The sequence below is a fragment of the Phaethon aethereus genome (assembly GCF_964289735.1).
Source record: "Phaethon aethereus genome assembly, chromosome: 21".
Lineage (NCBI taxonomy): Eukaryota > Metazoa > Chordata > Aves > Phaethontiformes > Phaethontidae > Phaethon > Phaethon aethereus.
In genome coordinates this window covers 5,248,098-5,262,691 of record NC_138597.1, presented here as the reverse complement: position 1 = coordinate 5,262,691, position 14,594 = coordinate 5,248,098, and the positions used below count along the sequence as shown (strand labels likewise).

At 39.6% G+C, this 14,594-nt stretch overlaps 1 protein-coding gene across 1 annotated transcript in view; it reads right to left on the bottom strand.

The window, feature by feature from the left end:
- RERE (arginine-glutamic acid dipeptide repeats) overlaps window positions 1-14,085 on the bottom strand; it is a gene marked incomplete at its 3' end in the record, with an annotated part of 176,956 nt that extends 162,871 nt beyond the window's left edge. Inside the window, exon 1 of the mRNA XM_082009482.1 lies at window positions 13,334-14,085. Coding sequence (XP_081865608.1) covers window positions 13,334-13,658 — 325 coding nt within the window. The 5' untranslated portion in view covers window positions 13,659-14,085. The remainder of the gene's footprint in view (window positions 1-13,333) is intronic.
- Between the last annotated feature and the right edge of the window lie 509 nt (window positions 14,086-14,594).

The window sequence follows — 14,594 nt, the reverse complement described above, 5'->3', positions numbered from 1 at the left end:
CCCCTTGAAAACTGAACTTAAGGACGTGTTTTGTTAGGCAAGGCTCATGACCCCCTTTATAGACAGAATCACAACAGAAAGTGAAAGGAGATGCCTGATTATCTACATCGACTCAGTGAAAATTCAGCAAAACAAAGAAATTGCTGTGAAGTCATCTATGAGATGAAATGTAGCAAGAAAAAATTGTTGCTCTGAACATCCTTACACGCTTACCAAAGTATAAATTAATTTCTTCTACTGAAGAATACTCATCCTCACATCATCCTGCATTTATTAGTAAATACGAGCAAGCATGAAGCAAGTAACCACACAGGAAACAGGTGTGCTGCAAATTCACACTCTGGCTTTCGCCACATGCATGTGTCAACTTCAAGGGCCACCTCAGACAAGTTAACCATCTGATCTGTTACACCAGAGTCTACTGGTGACAAACCAGCTAACTCTCCAATGGAAAAAAAGGGAAGAAAAAAAAAAGGGGGGGGGGGGCGCGCTTTCCATATCCTTTCCGCTACTATGGCAAAACAGAGTAAAGAAATCTTAAGTTCCCCGCGCAGCTAGTGGGATTCACTGCCTGTCTCCAACCATGACTGCGTTCGCTTACTTTCTGATTTCGTGTAAAATGTCCCACTGGAGATGAAGTACTTCTACGACACATGGTACAGAGTCATTATGCCTTTGGGCTTGTGATATTCACCAGATGTGCCCTAGTTCTGAAGGGTTACATTAATATTCCCACTCTAAAAGCTGCTTTTAAAATTAGAGCTTCAGTACATGCACTTAAAGATCTTTTGGAAAAAACCCAACCACCTCACTTTCCTGGACACATGAACCTTTATCAGCTTAAATGCTGCAGTTCATTTAGTATCCATCTTCATAATTAGAATCCTTTTATGTTTTACCTAACGATTCAACACTTGCATCATCCAAGAAACAAAGCCTTAGGCTCTCTGCACAGCACCACACTTCCACAGGAAAAATATTCCTTGAAAGTCATTACCAAGGAATTGTCTACAACTGCCTGCCACCATTTCAACAAGCTCAGACTTCACAGCGTAGCTGTAAGCAATCAGAATTCCAATATACACACATTTCCCGCTTTTGACATCCCAGTGTCTTACTGAACTACGCATTCTTTGCCTCATTTTGCTTTCCTTCAAGTACTCTATATTAAAGTTAGAGGTTCTGAACATGATGCACCAGATGTGTAAAAAACCCCACTCTTAATTCAGGTACAACTTGGGGGAGCTCAAAGTTTGATTAGTTCATGCATTAACTCTTATATTGTCACAAACAATTAGATGAATCATCAGGATCGTGTAATCAGTAGTAACACATGCTCTATACTCAACCATTCCATCAGTGTGCTAAAAACTCATACTTCAGGTAAACTTATCCCTGTGGCATAAGTGTACACGCCTGTTGCGCATCCACCACTAACTAAGAGATAGCACTTTTTCCAACACTCTAAGTCTACAGTTGCACCACCATAGGAATACCTGTGACAGATCTGAGAAACTGTAAAAGAAACTGTCCAAGCCAGCCCTGCAAAACGGGTTGGTTTGATCAGAACCATCCTGAATTTAAAAAAGGGGGGGAAAAAAAGAAAGATTATTTAGTGAGATGCAGCCCAATTCTTTGAGAGACAGAGAATTTTATTTATAGTCCTATGTACAAAAGGACTTGAGAGGGAAGTAGGGAGGGACACACTCTTTACGTGTGTGTGTGTGCACGCATATATGTGTGTGTGTATATCCTGAATACAAGTTGTGGGATAGGCAAATATTTAAAGCATATTTATATTCCAGAATTAAAGGATATTTACATTTGCCTCCATTCTGGTGTCTAAAATTAAAAAGCTTCGATGTCCTAGTGCCCTCTGCCAACCAGCGAAGCAGCATGACCAGGCAATTCCGAACTGTTCTCCAGAGATACCTTTGCCCAAGCCAAAACTAGTGGGAACCCCAAACAGCAAGGCTCTTCCCTTCAATGTCTCAAGTACTTAAATGCCACAATCCTTCACCACCACCACCCAGAACAGTTAAATGTGATTAGGAGTTATTAGCAGTTACAGATCATTAATAACCAAGTAGTACCTTTCAAAGGATCAGAAAAATATCTGCAACATTCAATGAATTCTAAATGTTGAAATCTGAATTTGCCCGTATTCCAAACACAGGAAAATTACCAAACCCTCGAAAACAAAGGTCAATAATGGAAACAGACCTCTAACTAAAGCAATACATTTGGCATGATGGTTTAATAACAAACGTAGAAACACAGGGAGGAATGCACTGGGAATGACAAACACATGGGTTTAACTAGAAAAATATTACCACTGACAGGTAGGGAGCTATACAGTTGCCTCTCTTCCCCCCATACGGCTGACAACAAACAAATTGCAAGTCTGATCTTTCAGTGTCACATCCTGCTGAGCAGATTTCAAGCAACACTGCTGGCGCCTTGTCAGAAAACAATGTGCTAGAGCCCGGTTCTGCAATAAATGGCTCAAGCAATTTACTGTGTTCATTTGAAACTCACAGGAGTATTCCCAATGCCTGGACTGTAGTTCTTATTTGGCAAATGATTTTATTATAAACTGGTATAATAGTGAATCCATTTTCTTTAAGGGGTTTTGCTGCTGTTTAATGGACTGTCAGTATAATTTAGATTTCATCTATTTAAACTCATTCAAGCCTGGCTCCTGATTGTACAATAAATGGAACATATTTCTATTCAACAAAATTAATGACAGCTAATTGTAGTCTACAGTTCCCAATTTTATAAAAGCAACTGTTCTGCAGTTCGGGCACCCAGCTACATGATTTCCCACACCAATTACTTTTCTGCACTTTTCATGCATGACCACAACACTGTACAGTTCTTCTTGCAAGATGCATTCAGACATACTTTGTTAACAATTTTGATACAAAGCAAACATTTTCTTACACAAAGTAGTGTTACCAAAAATGCCACACTGAAAGCAAAGACATTGTGGATGCTCAGCCACTAAGTCATGCTAGGATATCCTCCTGTCTTAGTATTGGTTTTCTTTTTCAATTAAACACATGAAAAGGGAGGAGGGGTGGGAATAAGAGTGCATGCAACTAAAAAAAATTAAATAACCAGTTAGCCTAAGAGCTCCTTTAGGAACAGGTTAAGTTTACTGCACACATGCCATTTAAAACAGGCTTTGCTGATCTTTTAAGGTCGCAGCAAACTTTTGTTGGAGGTGCAATATTTGCTCCCAACACACCTCTCTGATATTTTTACACGTGCCTGTGTAGCCACCTGTGTCTCAAACCTGAACTGGATGCACTTCAATAGCTCTTCACGAACACTCATTTCTGAAGGATTGCTGAAGACGAAAGACTAGCAGTACCACAAATGTACATTGCTGCATGATGCCACTTTTTTCCCCTATTAAAAATTCCTTAATGTGCACATTACAACACACTTGAATAACGGCTACGGATATCTCGAGACCTTACATGCAAGTATTAATAATAAGCCTCAAGAAACCAACAGAAGTTGTCACAGTCTACATGAAAGCAACTGAACAATCTCCATGGCATCTTCAAACAGAGCACGCAATCAGCCAATACACACACACAAAAATGGAGAAATTAAGGGAACAAGATTATGTATCAGTCAGATACAGAATCTTTCTTTCTCATGTACTTACCATTCACTCCTGTTTCCAATTGTTGGTAATGAGTCAATGGTGACATTAAAAGAAATCAACAATATACAGCTCGTCCATGAAGCTGTACTCAATGCAAAAACTGGTATCTTTACATGGCTTTGAGCTTAAGAAGTTCTTCCACCGAACCATAGTCCAACATAATTGTAACTCCATGATCTACCAGGCAAAACAAGCACACCAAGAGGACGTGGAAGAGAAAACTTAATTCCCAAGCCCACCACACAAACACCAAATGGTTGCTTAACTTCTCTCCCCTAGCTACTCTTTTGATAATTAAAGTGCACCACACTACAATACCTCATCAAAATATGGATGGGCTTTATTTATGTAGCCCTCAATGAGAAAAAGAAGTTACAGCCATTGCCATTTCCCTAGTAACTGGCCCATCACTTCATCTTCCTGACGAGACAAGTGAGAGTAACCCATTTTGTAAGTTGGTGCAGCCCTGAACAGAAACACATGTTCAGAAGGGGAACACTAAATGTGTCACTTGGGTGAGGATGATTTTCACAGAATACTGTGTTTCAAATACTGCAGTCTTGTTGCCCCAAAGCCTCCTGTGATGCAAATACAAACACTCCCGTCAGGTAAGCTTATGTGATATTCTCCCTATTGCCTGCTAACCTGATACTCACCTATCTGCAAATACCTAGCAGCACTGAAAAAACAGCTGTATTTAAAAAAATAAAATCAATATGTATTTTCTGAAATAAAAAATATTTTCCTATTATTTAAATTTGCAAATAGCTGAGATGCCTTTTATACAGAACAAATTAGTGCAGCAGCTGTAAAGCAGATATTACAGCAAAAGTGTATTTACTTTGTTTCAACATTGGTATGTTACTTCCTTCTGTTCATTTTAAAGCACAACGATCACACTACTATGCTAGTCAGCTGCTTAAACAAGAAATGCCCATTTCAGGAAGAAAAAAAATGCTTTCCTCACTATTAAGAAGAGAGGAGTACAATCACCACAGTAAAGATACAAGCATAAATTTTCAAGTCAAAGAAAAATATATGTCTACATTTAGGTATATTTCTTTCTTAAACAAACAATACAAATGAAAAAGTCCTCAATCTGTATCAGTTTTTATGTACATCTAGCCACTCCTTTTACAGCAGGGTTATTTAGTTTTCGTTTATTTAGTTTATTGCATATGCAGGTGTTGTCACTATAACCAAACACTCCTTTATCTAATGGTCAATGAAGGACTGGGTAGTTTCCACAGAGTAAAAGAAAGAGGGCCAGCAAATTCATGGACTAGAAGTTCAAATTATTTTAATTGAAATAAATTGAAGACAGGCCATGAGTAATTACTGCAATCACAAACTCCACTTCCACTCCTTGAAAACCACTCTTTCAAGGAATTCCTTCCCCTTAGTCCAATTTTTCCACAGTTTTTATTTCCACTGTGTTTTTATTTCAAAATTTCCATTTCCCTAATGTCATAATGGCACACTGCATTCCCCATAAAGCATTACTTTTAACTTAGCTTACAGTCTTTCTACATTCATCCTCCGCAAAAATAATTCCCTAATGCAGTCTGTAAAACTGCTCATACGTGTGTTCCACAGTTACCTATGGTAGTTAAACCACAGGTTTTCAACTATTGCTGTTGTAGTAACACAAAAAATTATGTCAATAAGGTGTACATGTAAAGTTTCACATTCATCCTGTAACAGCTACAATACACCGCACTTTCATTTTGCATTACAAGCTTCTCAGGGAACATGTTCTGAAGTTCGTTTAGTACACAGCATACGTTTAGAGAGTTCACGTAATCCACGTTACTTCAGTAATACTTCACTGCAGCAGTCAATGGTAGTACATCTCCTTTTGTTAGTGACCCATGTTTCGCTGTGATGGAACACAGCGGGATGACTCACAGAAGAAGTATGAACCACATCCTTATAGAGAAAATCTTATCTAAAATTCGCCACTTGCACAATTCATCTGTTATGAAAACACTATCACAACTTCATGTAATCACACAGACAACATGAAAAACTACCTGTTAGACCAATATTGGCTAAGCAATGTCCCCAGTCCAGACACCCAGCCCGCCTCCCCGCCCCTTGGTACGCTCACCTCTTTAGTGTTGCTCTTCATGATTTATACACGAAAGCCAAACAAAGCCAGGAGTCCATTTGCTGGATCAACCTCGATCTGCACTTAAGTCTCCATCTGTCAAGCACCAACAGCTGTACACATACAGGGCAATGCTTGCCTCATTTAAGAGCAAACGTGAACTCAGTAAATGTACAGTCTTTTTTCTTCCAGTCTGGCTTATGTTTTCTGCTTATGCTAACAGCACATATACAGAAAATCAGTTACACGCAGCTAAGTAGTAGATATATGCTGTCATGTAACCTTAATTATTTTCTACACTTAATATTATTCACCTACTCACCTGATCTTTAAAAACCACCCTTTTCTTATTCTCAACATTTGAAATTTTAGGAAAACTAATTACAACCGCTGTTACAGCCAATAGTATAGAATAACAACACAAGTTTCAGCTGCACATGGAAACAGTTCCCTACAGACTTCAAGCAACTTCAAAGAAAAGCCTTCTGTGACACTTTTGTGCATTTTTAAATGCATTTGTTAACCCTCCTGATATGTTTTAAGAGTCAGCTATTAATCCAGGCCCTTTCTCTATTTTTCACCCCCTTCTTTTAATTACTAAAGGGGAAATGGGTAAAGAATGCATTTGCTTCCATTGAAACAAAAGCCTTAAAGCCAGTATCTTCTAAAAGGTTGTTATGAATTTTCCTCACCACTATTCACATATGCAGAATGGTTGAAAACAGTGGTGTAAGTGTAAAAAGTAAGGGAACTCTTATAAACACATTAAGCAGCCACAGCTCCCCAAGTTATTCATGTTTACAGCAGCTGAAAGTCTGTCACTAATTGATTATTTCAATGATCTAGTATCACAGACCTTCAAATGAAAAATGAAATACAGAGCGCATTGTATTAGAATACACACTCATTTCAGCTATGAGGATTGAGGGAAGAGAAGACCACACATGCAAATACATGCATCTCCATGACAAACTTCGTCAACCCACACAATGTGGACAGAAAACAGTCAGTCCAAAGACCTCCTAAAATTAAAATGTACAGACAAAATAATTATTTCATTGCATTTCTTTCTCCTGCCCAAGCAGAAAATTCAAATTTTAAAGCTTCCCAGAAAAGAATTGATTCCCTCCCAAACCTTTACACTTGCCAGAACTTCAAGGTTTATAGAAAAAAAAAATCATGTCCATATTATATGTATTTTTGTATTTAATTCTGGCATGGCCACCCTTCTCAGCTGGTAAAGCTGTCACATTAGATACAAGGCAGCATCTATAAGAATGACAAACACATGGGTCAAAGTCAAACACAAGCCAATCACTGTCAGAGCATGAGCCAAATTCCCACATTTCAATCTCACCAACATTCAATCCAAATACCAGTATTGGATTGAATACCAATATTGAATAGAATCAATCCAATTCAATCCAAATACCACTTATTAACAAAGCAAATAGCGGGAAGAAGCACTTTGGTTCATTTTTTGTTTATCTATATATTTTTACAAAGCTGACAGGGGTTTCTAGATTAAAACAACTATTTCCACAGTTTCTGCGGTTACAACAATGCAAAACGCCTCTGCACTTGTAATAAAGGGAACATTTAACAATTAAATTACACCAGCAAAAACCAAAGCTTAGAAATTTAGAAGTCCTACTGCTTGCTTGCTAACCAATCTGACAGTGGATTTGAAGACAGCTAGAAGAAATCTCAGGCCAACTAGATCTTGGGTAAATGTAATCCTGGTTCCACTGTGACTGGAACTCCACTGGCCACACTCCACAGGACAGGCTTTGATGTAAGGCCTGCGGATTCACACAAAAGATGACCCACCATCTTTTGTTATTTTCACATTACGATAGTGCAATAACCCAATATCTGCAGGCTTCAAACCTGAGCCACTGAAGACTGCAAACTGTTTCACAGCTTATGAGGTGCCCCCTTTGAAAAATGGCCACGTACTCTATAATCATAGAAAGTATCAAAGCGAAAAGTATGTAAGATCTCACTTTGATACATTTGGTGACAACTGAGCAGCAGTATTTCACAACACTGCATCCAACCTGCAAATTCAGTCTCTTTTTCCTTCTCTGATGCTTGTCCGGATAATATCTTGTGGGGTTATGGTGCCTCCTAAACAGCACTCGGGGACAGAAGTCGAACAAAACTTTAAAGTGTTATCAACCTATAAATCCAGAAAAGTTAGTACTCAAGTTGTATTTTCCAGCAGCAATCTCTCACTTTCATCCTAGTGGCAGTGATTTCCCACACCTTAAAAAAAGCAACTAAGCCAAAGAGTCCAATAGGTGTCCCAAACAGTGATTGCCTACAACATCTCAATGTGGTAGAGGCACATTCCCTTTTTTTTTTTTTTTAATTACTAGGGGAGATGTTCCAGGATCCACATAAAGCTAATTCTGCCTCTTTCCCTGCACCGTTATCAAACCACACCTTCCACATCTAACACTCTGCACCTCTTCTTCCAGCTTCACGCAGATCATAAAGCACCTAGAACAAAGAGGCTCTCATGTAAGCTATTCCAAAGCAATTTGCTAGAAAACAATGAAGTCCCACAGCGCACTACTCTCCCTGCAGAAGCATTTCACCTTGTGTTACCTCATGTTGATTCTTCTTGCTGATGTGCTGTTTATATAGCTACTGACGTCACTGTAGAAACAGATCCTCATAAATCCTTTTAATTCCTGCACATCCTTTTAAATGTTTCTACGTAGGCAGAGCAAACAATATTGTCCTCATCTCCAGGTGACATATCAAGTCATCTGTTTTCCTGAGGCTCCAAATCAACTTAGACTTTCATCCAAAGTTTTTCCAGTCCAGCATTCAAGATGCCATCATGATGACATTACAGCAGTTTGCTCACTAGCAACAATATCCTCAGTATTAAGTTCTGTGGCTTTAATATAGTAATACCCCTCCCTGATATGTTGAGCAGACCGAGGGTGAAAGGGGACAGGGACCCTACAGCTTCCTCCAGCAAGGAAGGTACGTAAGAGTTCAGAGAGCAAAAAGGAATAGCGCAATAGAAGTATACACATAACCAGCTATTATTTTGATGCAGATGTTTCTGCCATGTACTTTTTCTGTAATCTTAACACACTTACTTTCTAAGAGCAATTTATCGGGCTACTGAAAAGAAAGCCTCCATAGTCAAGGACAAGCTGAAGATACAAAAGAAAAATACCTCCATATGGCAGGTTCTTGTGAGACTAAGCATGTTGTCCCCCTCCAGAACAGGGAAGGGAAAAAAGGTTCGGTATCATCACTACCTTTTTAGTCTTTCATTACATTGGCAAGAAATTTCAAGTTAACCAACAGCACTATTTGTTTTCCATCACATAGCTCCCTCTTCTAGCTAGACAAGTCATTCTCTTAACCAAGTATCAAAAGCAGGGCCTGTACAAAAGCCACTATTTTGCTCAGCGGTGTTTGGAGTAGCATGGCCCTTGGAAAAAGCCTGGAGAGCTGTTCCAAAAGCACCTTCGCCACTGAAGTCCAGTACAATACACTGACAGCCATTAGACTGACAGCACTTCAGTACATTTCTTCCAGAAAAATGTCAAACGGAGACCAATTGTCTAACCCAAACAACAGATGTAGTTATAAAGTCTGGTTTGCACAGCAGAGTATCAAAGTATTCATATTCGCTTACAGTCTGACAATCAAAAAAGTAGAACTGCAAAAAACATACTACAAAACAAGACAACCAATTTTAGACTACACCCACTTAGGAGCCATGTGTTAACCATATTGCACATGCATACAAACTGTGTGGGAACTCAACCCGTTCGAACAGTGCTGTATTTTGGCAAAAGCCGGTAGGATAGAAGGTAATCAGCCTGCACCAGAAAGAAGAGGAAACTTTGGCATTAAATAATCTAACTGAATCTAAAAGGAGAAAAAAAAAATCTCAGTTTTGATGCAACTATCTTAATACTGCCATTACTATATGCTAAGGAAGCCTATAAGCAAATCTGAATACACGTACGATAAAAATTAATTTGTTACCATGACAGTCATTTTGACATAAGCAAGGTAAGAACAGCGAGAGAAAAATAACAAGGAAAAAACCCAGCACAGATTAGATTTGGAAGAAAACGGGAGGGAGGTTGTGGAAACAGAGGACAGATGGGCAAGTGGGCCAACAAGCTTTTAGGATAGGCCTGTGTGATTTCCAACACAGCAGAGAAGATTAATTGCATAGTGTTGTCTAAGCTCTTCTCAATAAATTTTAAGTCATGGTTTAAAGCTATGCATACATTCATTATAGCTATACTATGAAATACCATTCTTATTGATTTGTAACGATATAGTGTAAATTTCATTTGAAAAAATTGAAATGATCTTCATTATTTATTTATAGTTTATTTGCTGTTACTCAAATATAGCTGCTGAGCTCAGCACAGAAAAAAGTAGTATTAAGCGCTGGATTAAGTACTGTACAGCAATGGGGTAAACATAGAATGAGATTTTAACCAAGGACTTCACAGTACGAAAATGCAGACCTTTAACATTCATCCATATCAGATAAGAGTATTTAAGAGAGAATCAAACAAATGGAAAGGATTTCCTTTCCTTAAAGCCTAAAAGATGTAAGCTTAAGACAGCTATCCGCTCTGCACACACCTTTAATTTTCATCTTTCTAATCCTTGCTGTGCAAGTCTCATTAAACTCCCTTAATCCCTCTTAAATTTTATATAAATTGTACCCCCAGCTACAAATACATCTCCCTATATGTAACCTAGCTAGAAGACAGAATCTAAGATTTCCTTCTGTAATAGATGCTAAAAATGCTTTAGAATATATTACACACTGGAATGTGTATTCAAGATCTCACTTCTGTTAAGAAATTATGTTTTAAATAAAATTTAAAACCAAGTATAGTCAATTAAGGTTGCACATAGGCTCATGTCCCTCCCACAATGAGCTAGCCCATAATGTGTGTTCTCATTGTTCTCTACAGTTTGCAAGACAAGGGAAAGATGCAAGTTTAAAAAAAAAAAAAGCATGAAGAGCAAACTGAACAGAAAAGATTCAATGCTAGGGTACATCTCTTATGCTAATTACCACTAATAAAATGGAAAATTTAATAAGCAGATTTTTAAGTTACAAAACTGGTATAAAATACCTCGGTTATCAAAAATTCTGTGGCTTTCCTTGTTCTTTCACCAGACAACCTCCTCCAGGTCAGACACAACCACTTCTCCCCACCCCCTTTTCTTCTAAGAGCGCAGCAGGACGGGCAGAGAGAAAACGAAGCAAGCGGCCTGTGGCCAGCACTAGTCTTAGTTGAGACCAGGCAGACCAGCTTTCAAATCCTTTACCAGACCATGCAAACTCTTCCAAACACCCCTACAAGGAGGAGTTGCGCCCCAAGCAGCCAGCTCCCTTATCATCGCCATCACCAAAGCATGGCTGACTAAGCGCTCTGCTTGTTAGAGCCGATCCTTCTCCCGCGCCCTCGGCCACATGCGCTCCCCCGAGGCCCGTAGGGCCCGGGCAGTACTTGGCCGGCATTTGCAGAGCATTTGCTGCGTGCAGGTTCTCCGACACATCTTCACGCCTGGGCTGTGACTGAGGCTTTACCTTGCATCTCAGTCCGTACACAACATCTCCCCCAGCGTGTAGCCGCTGGCAAGCGAGAAGGTACAAGCTGTAACTGAAGCTCTTGCCAGCGTGTACATAAAGAAGATTTCTTATCAATGGGTACTCTTTTCTTGTGCAAGATACAGCATAAACAACCCAAGCTCTCCCCACACGACCACCATTTCCAGGCTCTCTCCCCTCCTTTGTCAATCATCTGACAAAGGTGCAAACTCTGTGCAACTACAATGCTGATTCCCGCTGTTCTGCAAACACCCCTCCAGCCAAGTACTGCCACACCAGAGGTACCCCAAGAACTGCACCTACCGGATAAAGCGTGCCAGTACTCCCCCGTGCTACTGCAGGGTAAAATTGAGATCACAGACCGATTTTCCATCTTAATTTTAAACGAAGTCTTTTTGCAATAAAGCCAGTGTATCGCACGGTACTACTGGGCCCACACAACAGCTGTTCTTAACAGATTCTAAACTGTTTTTCATGCTCTGACACTGAAAATAAGATTGCCACCAAAACTAATGCTTTTGCAGGGTCCCTATTGCTACTGCTCAAGCAACAAATATTACTCAGCTAAAGCCCTGACCAAGAGAAAAACATACCTTTTGCATAGTCTGAAATGTTGTTTGAAGCATTTCAATAGATAAGCTAGTCTTACAAAGGTTGGTATATCTAAGTGAAAACAGACTCTACAACTTTCACACGGAATAACAAGTGTGGAATGCAACACCCCCAAAACCAGGAGACTTTCAGCCAATCTGTATCTGCAGCTGATAATGCCCACACATACAACTAGCATTTTAGAGCTTTTACAGCAACTGCAACTGGATAGAGCATTTAAAACATTTACATTTCTACTCATACAATGATATTTTAGTAGCCGAGCTATACAGCACCTCATGGAAAAAATCAAACAAGATTTTACCTCATTAGTTTCCATAGTTTTTAGTTTAAATCCATCTCTATTTTGCTCCAGCAGTGTTACTACAGCATACTGATAATTTTACAGAAAAATAATATAAAACTACCAGAGCCATTAAGCCAGTGCTTTGAACAGTAAAGCCAAACATAACTATTCCTTTGTGGTGGAACAAACAACTGCAATCAACACTTTTAAAATGCTGTGTAGATGAACACAGAAGTCTTTACTCAAAAATTAGGAATACAGCTAGACGAATAATCTAATTTTCAAGTACAAATTAATTTTGAGGAAAAAGTTATCTGGCAGCAGCCACAGGTTAGAGCTTGAAACCTAAAAGCCTTATGTGAACTTGGCAGTAATTAAGAGGCACGTCCAAGACATCCAGAGCACACTGCAAGCTTCTGCTTCTGTCCCCAAAACATCCCAGACACTTGCTGATACTAACACCAACAGCCAAGCGGCTGTGCACAGGCATTAGCTAGCTATGAACAGGGCGGGGGAATATCAATGGCCTAACAGGTATGAGATTTTAATTTCACAAGCAGAAGACGGGAGAAGACCTCTACAAAGAAATCCTAGATTTGCAGAAAAACTTGTCAGAAAGGTCAGACGGTATCTTTACATGCCACCTAGCCAAATCTCTAGCTCAGATCAGGTCTCATTTCAAAGTTGGAGCGAAGTGCGAAGTGCTTTACCCAATTTAGTTTCAAAATTCCCAGGGACAGAGATTCCATCCAATACACAGATAATTAACGTAGCAGGAAGAAAAAGAGAGTGGCTCTTTTTCAAAGAGGAGCTAAGTTAATTCCAACAAACAGGTATTACAAGATAGTCAAAAGCTTCTGCATGCATACCCATATTGGCCTCCAGTGGAAGTGTGGCAACCTGCCCCTAGGACAATCATAATTTAAATTAACAGACAGCACATTGTGCTGTCTGCTGCAGTCAACTAACTGATAGCTCTGGTGCACGATTACTTTCAAAGGAAGCATAAGAATTTCTTACCTCCAGGCCTGTATACAACATCATCCTCTGTGATAAAGGACGTTATTTCACCGTTGTCTGTTCTCTCATATCGGGACTTCTTCTTGGGTGGTTTCTTTTTGCTCTTCTTTGTGGACTCCTCTGTGGTGGCACTGTTGTTGTCATTGTCCTCATCTTCACTATGGTCACTTTCTGCATAATTCTTGGCACCTCCTTCCAACGTACAGCTCCGTCGAGGACGTGAGTTCTCACTCTCCCTCACCTTGTCTCTCTTGTCTCGCTCCTTATCCCGGTCTCTATCCCTGTCCTTCTCTTTGTCTTTGTCTTTTTCTTTGTCCGCTGTCATGATTCGCCACGTGCCTTCTTCTGTCCTCTCACGGCTGGGCCTCCGTGAAAGGTAGACAGTGAGCCTGGGCTTCAGTCTTCTGAATTTCTCACTCAAATCCAGGAAAAATTCAACCACTCCAACAACCCCAGCGTTTTAAAAAGGTTCTTGAAGGGGTGGGGGGGGGAGAAAGAGGGGAAAAGCCCATGTTAATATTCAAAATTCTTTCAATTTCTGAAAACAAAAATTAAAAACATAGAAAACCCCACATCCTAAAGCAATCCAGTATGGAAAACACAAGACAGTAAAATACAAGGTGGTCTTTTGAAGCAGTCGTAGAAATAACTTAAAGCGTCTGTAAAATGTTTGAAGCTATCTTCATCCTCAAAAAGACCTCACAAATCCTTAAAAAAAAAAATTCTTTTACTTACTACAGAAATATATTAACTGCCTGGATGGGAAGTGCTCACTGAGAACACATGTCATTTTATACCTAAAGCTGAATAGGAAGCATACAAGTGAAGGGGGGGGGGGGGGGAACACACAAAACACACACACACATTTAGGAAGGGACAAGTGCAAGAAAGGAAAAGTCTACAATTTTTGTTCTCTAAGCAAATGAAAGAGTTTAACAAACGGCTGTGTTGTTTTACATCTCAACACCACTAGCAGGGAATGCCCTACAAAGCTGGTACAGAGTAAAGAATACCATCTGCCACCTCCAGGGCAATCTGTTCGGAAGTCTTCGCCCTACCCCTGCTTTTCCAAAAATAGAGCTAACCTGCATTCCACAGATTACAGTAATGAATTAACTGAAACCAAACCACAGTAGTTACAAGTGCAGTGACAAAATCTGCTTTTCCACATATCAAAAATATGACCTTTCATGCTTGCTTTACCAATAATAGAACACGTGGAGATGGATTTTATAAAACTCATCACCTTCATACGTTCAGA